Genomic DNA, 10,607 nt, shown 5'->3' with positions numbered 1-10,607 from the left:
TTTGGAATATGGGAAGCCTAAGATGTTTAATGAAAAATAAATGCCAGAACCGTGTTCCTGGTCATCCAATCTATAAAGTCGGGCACAATTTAACTGGTTTTAACAACATTTTAGAAGGTGGGATAGTCCCTTTAACTTCAAGTTCTCGCATGCAGTTGGCAACAGCATATGTGGGCTGCAAGCCACCGTAATGTCTAAAAGCAATGTAAGTTGTCAACAGCAGTGCAAAGAGCTGTGCTGTTGCTCAGAGTTCGCTTCTTGACTAATGAACAAAGCGATATGGTTCGTTGAGTGGCAGCTGCGCTCTGTGTCACGGGCGCTATTGTATTGAACAACCATGATCGATCCACATTCTCAAAGCGCGTGGCGATTACTGCTCGCTAGCCGCCTACGTGTATTCTCGAAACGAGCTGTTTCGAATGAACTAGCCAGAAGCATTGAGTCTTTTCTTAGTTCTGTTTGGCCTATTTTCTGAACCATCGACACAGAACACCGCAGCAGAGGCAACGATGCTGCACTGAAGCTTTCCGCTCCGACAATATGGGCTAGCGCACCCCTATCATGTGAAAGAAGACCACGCATTCACTCCCTCCCATCGGCCGGCCGGCCGCCCGGTAGATGTTGTGGCGCGCGGTGCCGATAAGGCGCTTCCGCCCGTGCGCGGCGGCGAATTCTCGCCCTTATTGACACCGGCCGGTCGCCGGGCGTGACATGGCCCTCTTCAAGCCGTTTGGGGAGCATGAAGCAGTTAATATTTTTCGGAAAAAAGGGCATCGTTGGACTCAGAAAAGAATACCTCACAACACGAGCCATGAGCCCGTATACTTTTCCAAAATTCGTTTTTTTTAACAACCCTACTGCCCAGTGCCCACCATCTACCCACCTACCCAGTCCCAAGACCGGAACCCACCACAGGGGGCCATACGGGTCTCCATAGCGTTTGGAAGTGCCACATTGCCATTGGGCCCTGTCATTATTGCCCAGCTTCACATTAACAATGTATTGTTTTGTTATAAATACATGGTTGGGTTCACAAAGGGTGGTGCCGCAGGGCTTCCACAAACTAGTGAACTATTTGTTTTGAAGTTATTGGGAAGTCGAAAGATTTATTTTCAAGATGACGGATGACCTTTGCCCACAATATTTTAACGTCTACACATCCAAAGAAAAAATGTTAAAGATCATCTATGTAATTCAAAGTATTTCAAGCATAATGGACTCCCAACTACGTACCCCTCTCGTGCATAAATACTTTCTAGTTGGAATATGCCTGCCTATTAATTATTCCTACTGCAGACGGTGAAGAAGTTTGGTTTAGGTACGCCTTGATAGTAGTGACGGCATTTGCATGTTAAAATCTTCTGGTATTGCCCGTTTATACATATTGTAAGTCGCCTGGGATCTACAACTATATTTCCTTTATTTCGTCGGATAATTTCTTTCAATTGTGCTGGTTCAGTAGAATCCGCTTAATAAATCCTGGGATAACAAACCCATCCGCTTATTGTGGCCACTTGTGCTGTTCACGGATTTGTCCATAGAAGCATAAACTGACTCCAGTTAATAAGGCCACCGCTTAGTAAATCCAAAAAGCAGTGTCACAAAGGTGGAGTTATTCAAGATTCCTATAGATATTTATTACCCTCGCCCGTATAGGGGGGGGGGGGGGTCGAACGGACCCCCTCGGTTTTTCGCCAATAACTCGCGTAAAAAGCGCCGATCGCGACGAAACGTTCAGTACCCTCGCGTTAATCAATTTTACACCTACCATGAAATTTTCATGACCCTAACCCTAATGACCTTTGTAGTGGCCGACGGCCGCTCTCCGCCCGGTTACGGCCGAGCCATGTGGTGGCCACGTGCGTCCGGTGGTCCCGCTCGAGGCGAGGCCCGGCTCGGGTCACGTGAGGGCCCGCTGTCGTGATTGGCCGCCGCCGGCGTGTGCCGCGAGGGAGGAACGAGGTGACCTGGGGCCGGTGCTCGCTGCGCCGACCCACTCTCTGTCTGTGACTCGTGCGGTGAGGACGGTAAAGAACAAATACAGCGTCCTACTAAGTGCATCTTTGTGTGGTGGGCGGTGACATAAGTGGCGGAAGACGGTGCGAGCAGTGCTAATCGTGGCTGCTCCTGATACCTGTCTTTATGTCCCGGGGCCCACTACTTTCTCTCTCCTTTTCTCATTGAGGGTGTGGAGGGAGGCGGCTGCGGTGTCTCGCCATCGAGTCATCGAAGCTGACCGCGAGTGACGTGTCTCGCCATCGGGATACAACACTCGTGGCCTCCTCGTTCCTGGGGCGGCCAGTCGGTTTCGGTCAATCTCGCCATCGAGATCCCGGAGCATCTCAGATCCGTCTGACCACAGCAGCCTCGCCATCGAGGGGCTGTGGTCACTCGGCGGCTACCGCATTCCTTCCCATCCTCTACCAAAATCCACTTTCTCCTCACCCTGCACCACAGCCAGTCAGTCAAATCAAGTGTCGCTGTACGCAACTACAGACCAGAGGACGGCGTGGCGACATTTTCTGGTCCTCCACGGGCCGGATCTCAACCTGAGATCCCATCGCAACTGCTGAATGGATGCAGAATACAGTTGTGAAACTCAAGCAGTCGATCCTACAATGGCTGAAGCTCAGCGTGCCGCCAAGGATCAGGAGCTTGCTGACCTGCGCCGACTGCGTGGATGCAAGAGGGCTGCTACGACAAGGGCCAGCAAAGCAGTAGAAGTAGAGATAACAAGACATGCTAATCGTGACCGCATCCATCAGGTCAGCGCAAGACTAGAAGAAGCATTTGCCGATTTGCGAAAGACTCATCAGACATATGAAAGCAAGTTGGGAGACGAAGAGATTGAAGAAGCTCAAGCATATGCCGATCATTTCGAAGAAGAAGAGCTAGCCATCCAGGGCAAGATTCAACAATATCTCCAAGAGCTGGACGAAGTTCGTTCATCAGCTACCACTTCCCGCCGTGGGCCGAGTCACGCCAAGTCACATACGTCAGCAGGGACGGCCGCTTCAGTCCGATCAAGAGTGGTCGCCGTAGAATTGGAGGATGCGGATCGCAAGCTACAAGACGTCAGGGCCCAGGTAGAAGAAAGTCGCCGTAACATGATGGAGAGGCAAAGGGCGGAGAAACGCCAACGTGAAGCTCAGCTCGAAATGGAGAATCTCCGACAACAAGAAGAGTGGGAGCTTCAAGAGCGCGACAGTGCACTTCAGCTGAAGATAGCTGAAGAGACTCGAAATCGAGCAGCAAGAAAGGTCCGTCTCTATCGCGCTGCTGAAGATGACCTGAATTGGGATCGTCGTCATGACTTTGACGAAGCTGTCGCTGGGATGGGAGAAGAAGCAAAGCCAACACGTGAAGGTGTCTGTGAGGGCACTGCGACATCCATGGGTAACTGCGGCATGCACTCTCAGCGTGATCAACAGAGGGACGAGCGGCAGGAAGGTCACACCGCTGCCACACACCATTTGGCAAACGAAGACTGCGCTGTGAACGACGCCGTGCAGCCGACGACAGCCGATCAAGCTGCGACTGGGGCACCACTTGAGGCCTCAGCTGGAAGTGCAACCACAACCCTAGATCCCAGTACCTGGATGATTCCAGATGTTTCTCAAGAGCAAGCACGCTCGAGTCAGTCAACAGCGTTCTCCAAGAGTGTACCGAGCCTCAGCCTCCACACCTATCGAGGGGATCCCGCTGACTGGCCTCGATGGATCAGCCTCTTTAAAGTGCTGGTCCACAATCAGACATCGCTGACGAATGCAGAGCGGATGACTCATCTGCAGCAAGCAGTTGAGGGCCCTGCCCACCAAGCCATTGAAGGGCTTTTGTTTGATGGATCGCTGTACGAGCAAGCACTGAAGACGCTATATGAACGTTTCGGTCGGAAAGACGAAATCAGCCAGGCAAGTCTCAATCAGATGTTTTCTACCCCAGCACCAAGTGTGAATAGCTTGGCGTCAATGGAGAGGTTCAGCTCCGCCATCAGCAACACGGTTATGACTCTGCGAGCCCTGGGCTACTATTATGATCTGGGGGCAAGCGACACCCTCCGCAGAGTGATTGCCAAGCTCCCTGACGAGCTGACTTATCAGTGGGGCCAAGAAGTCTACAGGATGCGACCAAACCAGCCCAATCTGGAGATGTTTAGCGAGTGGCTGAAGATCCAGATGAACGTGTTGAGCTACACCACTCGCCCGAGCCGTGACCCCGAAAAGAGGAAGACTGTGGTGACTCCGAAAGAGACCATGACGAGGCGGACGACATTGGCCACTTCCGCATCCTCACCGCGTGAGGAAAGCCATAGGCTCAGGCCTTGCGTCGTCTGCGAAGGGGAGCACAAACTGGAAAACTGTCCTGATTTTCAAGCCCAGGCATTGGAGGAAAAGCTCGTGACTGTGAGACGGGAGCGACTGTGCTGGGCCTGTCTCAGGAAGGGGCACTTCGTCAGATCGTGTAGATCTGCCAAGCGCTGTGGCACAGATGGATGCAGGGCGACACATCACAAGCTTCTACATACGCCCAGAGGTGATTCAGGGGGCGGGGAGAGCAGCGGCAGAACAGAGAATCGCCTGAACAGAGAAGATCCGATCGTTGGTGCAGCCATGACGGAAGCCACAGACACGCTTCTACAGGGTGTTTCACTAAAAGTGTCAAAAAGTAAATGCTTATTAAAGATATATAAAATACGCAAAGCACGTGGTTGCGCACGTGGCTTTGTTGCAAATTTTTGGACATTTATGCTTTGGCCACTTAAGATATATTTTACACTCATACGGAGCGAGGGCAGGAGGCCAAAGTTACTAGTCGTTTTTTTCCTTATACAGAACAAGAACAGATTATTTACACCGCAACAGGAGCGGTGGATTACACTTACATTTGGTGCTATCAGAAACATTGAAACCGTGCGCCGACTTTTCAGGAAACGTTTCACTCTCTCACCTCGCTACGACCCAGATTATAAAAGTTTCAAAGGGCTTCTTGAGAGGTTTAAAAGGGTTCCTTTGATGCCGGTTCCAGTCCAAAAAAGGCGGGTCGCCCCCAACTCTCGGCGGAAATCGTTGAAAAGGTCAGGGTCTTTTTTAGGGCCTTTTAAGATAACAAGAAGCTTATTTCAACATCAGAAATAGCCAAGTCCCCAATTTATCAAAAACAACCACTGTAACGGCTGTAGCCACCAAGAACTGGCTGGACCAGAAGTTCCGTTCCCGGGCCGAATAATCAGCTGCCTCACCGCCCCGATCTGTCACCGCTAGCCTTCTGGTTTTGGTCAGTAGCTCTCGCAGAGCTGAGGAAGACTTAAGTCGCATCACTTTTGGAGCTGAAGAGCACAATGCAAGGCTTTGCCGACAGTCTGGACGCTGAAGATGAAAACGGGCTGTGAGGCACCTCCGGACACGTGCCGAAACGGTGCATCAAAAGAAGCGGCGGATATGTGGAATAGGTTTGAGTGACGGTGATATCATTTTTATATATTCAAATGTCCAACAATTGCGGATGGAATGATGTGCAAATGTCCATAGAAAACATTGTTATTATGTGCATTAGGGCCTTTTACTTTTTGACACTTTTAGTGAAACACCCTGTACAACTGGTTCCTGTCAGAGTCCACGGCCCGAACGGTGACAAGGATGTTGTCGCTCTTCTGGATCCGGGGGCGCAAACGTCACTCTGCTGTGAGAAGGTGCTGCAAGAAATCGGTGTGAAGGGGGAGCGTGAAGAGCTCAGACTTCAGAACGTCGAAGGAAGCGGACAGAGACAGTCATCCATCCGTGTTCCGTTGACAGTCAGCCCTATTTCTGCCGATGCCAAAGAGGGCCGCATCGTAATCCCGGAAGTTTGGTCTGTGCCAGGATTGAATGTTACTCCACCCAGCATCAGCCGACGACAGACCTCCAGCTGGAAGCATCTGCAGGGTCTCGACTTTCCTCAGTACAGTGGTGCACGTGTCGAGCTGCTGCTCGGGGCCAACATACTGGAAGCTGTCCTGCAACGGGAGATCAGAGTGGGAGGTACCGGCCAACCGGTCGCAGTGAGGACAGATTTCGGTTGGACCCTGACTGGATCTGTGTCGGCACTGGTACCCCGTAGTACGCGGCACGTCATGTTTGTACGCAAACAGTCAACAGATGAAGAGAACCTGAGTGAGCTGGTTCAGGAGTGGTGGACCACTGAAGCCTTTGGCACAAAGATCAACGTCAAGGACGCAAGATCTCAAGAAGATCTCCGTGCATTGGCTCTTCTGGATCAAGAGACCAAAAAGGTCGGTGAGAGATACGAGACCTGCTTGCTGTGGAGTGAGGAAAATCCGACGTTCCCCGACAACTCAAGGCAGGCATACTACCGGCTAACATCAACAGAAAGGAAACTGGAAAAGCATCCAGAACTTGCGGAGAAGTACAAGAACATAATTGATGGGTACATCAATGATGGACATGCAAGGAAGTTATCACGAGAAGAGATGATGGAACCCAAGGAGAAGCGCTGGTTCCTGCCACATCATGCAGTCCTCAATCCCAATAAACCGGGGAAGGTGAGAGTCGTATTCGACGCTGCGGCACTGTACCAGGGAGCGTCCCTGAACCAGAAGCTAATCACAGGCCCAGACCTACTCCAGAACCTTCCCGGGGTACTGCTGCGATTCAGAGAGGGACTAATTGCAGTCACAGCCGACATCAAGCAAATGTTTCACCAAGTCCGGATACGGGAAGCTGACCAGCCCGCGTCCAGCTTCCTCTGGAGAGACATGGAGCGACAACGTGAACCTGATGTCTACCAAATGCAGGTGGTAATCTTCGGAGCGAAGTCATCGCCGACCATCGCCAACTACGTGCTGCGAAGAGCCCTTCAAGATCACGGAGCCTCAGTCAGTGCGGAAGGCCCAGTGAGCCCTGATGAGATGATCCAGAGCTTCTACATGGATGACTGCCTGTTTTCAAGCATGACAGAAGCAGCTGCTCATGATCTGCAAGCAGAGGTGATGAAAGCTCTGAGGAACGGCGGCTTTCATCTCACGAAGTGGCGCAGCAACTCACCTACAGTTCTTCGGAGTCTCCCAGAGGCTGAAAGGGCAAATCCCTCGACGAGTCTGTGCTTGAAAGGCTCAAAACTGAGTGAAAAGGCTCTTGGGGTCGTTTGGAATGAGGAAGAAGACTCTCTTGGCTTCAGACTACGAGATGAAGAAGCCAGTGCAACCAAACGAGGAGTCCTCTGCAAGGTTTCAGCGATTTTCGACCCACTTGGAATCGTCGCTCCGTTCACGGTGCGAGCGAAGGTGATGATGCAGCGGCTGTGGTGCCTTCACTTGGGATGGGACGACCCGCTGCCACAGCTTGAGCTCAGCACCTGGACAGAATGGTTGAAAGAGTCAGAGAAGCTGACTGAGGTGACAGTCCAACGGTGCGTGACGCCAGGAGGCCTCGAGACAGTACGGCGTGAGCTCCATGTCTTTTGTGACGCCTCCGAAGAGGCGTTCGGCGCCGTGGCATACCTGAGGACCACGACGAGGGACGGATGTCACCACTGTCGCTTCCTGATGGGGAAGAGCCGAGTCGCTCCGGTAAAACCTCTATCCATCGTCCGACTGGAGCTCCAGGCGGCGGTTTTGGGAGCGCGGCTGACGGACGCTGTCGTCGGGGAGCTATCCCAACGACCTGACGACATCGTCTGCTGGACAGACAGTAAGGTTGTGCAACAGTACATCGACAACGAAGCTCGCCGATTCAAGACCTTCGTCGCCAACAGGCTGGCCGAAATCCACGAGCTGACGCGTGACGCAAGCTGGCGTCACGTGCCTGGTAGGCTCAATCCGGCGGACGATGCTTCCAGAGGACTTCATGTCTCCGCGCTCGCGCACAACTGCCGTTGGATCGCTGGTCCAGACTTCTTGCGTGAGGACGTCGACCAGTGGCCACCAGTGGAGAAGCTGGCACCACTGGCAGACAACGAAGAAGAACAAAAACAGGCGACGTCAGTGAATGTCATCGCAGCATCAACACGACCAGAAGAACCGGACCCAGCGAAGTATTCATCGTGGATCAAGTACAAGCGAGTTGTCGGCTGGATCAAGCGTTTTGTGCACAACCTGAAGGCGTTCTTGCCTGGCCGACAACCTCCATTATCAGGTCCACTATCACGCTCTGAGATGGTGGAGGCCGAAGTCTGGATCATCAGACAAGAGCAGCTCACGACGTACGGGGAAGAACTCCGATGTCTGAAACAGCGACGGCCGATCCAGACTTCCAGTCCTCTGCTTTCGCTGACACCGATCTGCGACAGCAATGGCCTGGTCCGTGTTGGAGGACGCATCGGGAAAACATCTATTCCCGAGGAGTCCCGACATCCGATCATCCTGCCGAGGAAAAGCGAGCTCGCCAGGCTCATCATCATGCAAGAGCATGTCCGTCATGGTCATGCGGGGACAGAACACACGCTGAATGAAGTACGGCAGAAGTTCTGGATTCCCCAAGGACGCGCAGAGGTGAAGAAGCAGCTCCGCAGTTGCCTCTATTGTCATCGACGCAGAGCTGCTCCGGCGCCACCAAGGATGGCTGACCTTCCCGCTCAGAGACTCGAAGCCGATCATCCGTTCAAGAACGTGGGTGTGGACTACTTTGGACCACTGCGAGTGAAGCGGTTCCGAAGAACTGAGAAGCGATACGGACTGCTGATAACGTGCTTGGCGACCCGTGCTGTTCATCTGGAGCTGACACATTCGCTGGAAGTGGACAGCTGCATCATGGCCCTCAGACGCTTCTTCTCTCGCAGATCCCAGCCAGCGGTTATTTTCTCGGACCGCGGTACCAGCTTTATCGGCAGCAACCGTGAACTACGCGAAGAGCTAAAGGTGCTGCTAGCGCAGATGCCTGAGCGCCTGAGCGCCTTCGAGATTGACTGGAGGTTCAATCCACCAACGGCCAGCCACATGGGTGGTGTTTGGGAAAGGATGGTGAAGTCGGTCAAGACGTGCCTACAGGCAGTCGTCGGATCTCAGCTGCTGACCGATGAAGTTCTCCTGACTGTGTTCGCGGAGGTCGAACACATGATAAACAGCCGCCCACTTACCTATGTGAGCTCCGATCCATCTGATCCCGAGGCATTGACTCCTAACCACTTCCTGCTTGGTCGTGCTTCCCCACACCTGGCACCAGTCCTGACAAGAGGCAACGACATGTGCAGCCGTCGGAGGTGGAGACAGTCGCAAGCTGTGGCTGAACACGTCTGGAAAAGGTGGACTCGAGAATACATACCGACTTTGACACAGCGGAGCAAGTGGCGCCAGGAAAGAAGAAGCCTTCAAGTAGGGGACCTGGTCCTCATGGCTGAGTCCGATCTGCCCAGAGGAGCATGGCCTCTGGCCAGGATCGTTCAGGTCTTCCCGGGTAAGGACGGAAGAGTCCGGTCAGCTGCGCTACGGACCTCCTGCGGAAAGACGTACACCAGACCAGCAGCAAAGATCTGCTTCCTGGAGGAAGAGTGCCGTTGATCGCGGGAGCTGGGCTGCCTGGTGGCTGAGGATCATTCGCGAGGCGCGCTGTGCGGTGAGCAATCGTACAGTGTTTGATATTGTGAGGTGAATGTTTGAGTCATCGCTAAAAGGGTTAGCTGGCAGCGGTGTTTATATGTCTTGTATGTTTGTAACAACGACTTTGGTAACTGTGAAGAGTGAAGACACATTTATGTTCTAAAGGCCGCGAACGTGAGAATGTATAATGTCTATATGTAGCATTGGCGCGTCGGCTGAGCATTGTGTAGTGTTGCTGCGAGGCGCAACACGGTGGGGAAGTATGTAGTGGCCGACGGCCGCTCTCCGCCCGGTTACGGCCGAGCCATGTGGTGGCCACGTGCGTCCGGTGGTCCCGCTCGAGGCGAGGCCCGGCTCGGGTCACGTGAGGGCCCGCTGTCGTGATTGGCCGCCGCCGGCGTGTGCCGCGAGGGAGGAACGAGGTGACCTGGGGCCGGTGCTCGCTGCGCCGACCCACTCTCTGTCTGTGACTCGTGCGGTGAGGACGGTAAAGAACAAATACAGCGTCCTACTAAGTGCATCTTTGTGTGGTGGGCGGTGACATAAGTGGCGGAAGACGGTGCGAGCAGTGCTAATCGTGGCTGCTCCTGATACCTGTCTTTATGTCCTGGGGCCCACTACTTTCTCTCTCCTTTTCTCATTGAGGGTGTGGAGGGAGGCGGCTGCGGTGTCTCGCCATCGAGTCATCGAAGCTGACCGCGAGTGACGTGTCTCGCCATCGGGATACAACACTCGTGGCCTCCTCGTTCCTGGGGCGGCCAGTCGGTTTCGGTCAATCTCGCCATCGAGATCCCGGAGCATCTCAGATCCGTCTGACCACAGCAGCCTCGCCATCGAGGGGCTGTGGTCACTCGGCGGCTACCGCATTCCTTCCCATCCTCTACCAAAATCCACTTTCTCCTCACCCTGCACCACAGCCAGTCAGTCAAATCAAGTGTCGCTGTACGCAACTACAGACCAGAGGACGGCGTGGCGACAACCTTTGACCTGTGACCTACTTTTCGAGACCATGTTTGGCCGGAATCGCGATTCGGCGTATGTCGGCTCGCATTAGCCGCGCGTTTGCAGTCTTTTCGTG

General features: G+C 53.5%; 1 protein-coding gene across 1 annotated transcript; it reads left to right on the top strand.

Moving 5' to 3' along the window:
- Positions 1-6,109: 6,109 nt before the first annotated feature.
- On the top strand, positions 6,110-9,490 carry LOC122386295. Its single transcript, XM_043375368.1, has one exon. It carries the CDS (start codon positions 6,110-6,112, stop codon positions 9,488-9,490), a length of 3,381 nt encoding a protein of 1,126 aa, XP_043231303.1.
- The last annotated feature ends 1,117 nt before the right edge of the window (positions 9,491-10,607 follow it).

This window comes from Amphibalanus amphitrite, unplaced genomic scaffold (genome assembly GCF_019059575.1).
Source record: "Amphibalanus amphitrite isolate SeventyFive unplaced genomic scaffold, NRLGWU_Aamphi_draft 000246F_arrow, whole genome shotgun sequence".
In the NCBI taxonomy this organism is placed as follows: Eukaryota; Metazoa; Arthropoda; class Thecostraca; order Balanomorpha; family Balanidae; genus Amphibalanus; species Amphibalanus amphitrite.
Note: the sequence above shows the minus strand (reverse complement) of the source record. Positions and strands in the feature narration are given on the sequence as shown.

Coding starts and splice junctions, on each gene's coding strand:
- LOC122386295 (XM_043375368.1), top strand. CDS start 6,110: ATGTTTGTACGCAAACAGTCAACAGATGAAGAGAACCTGAGTGAGCTG.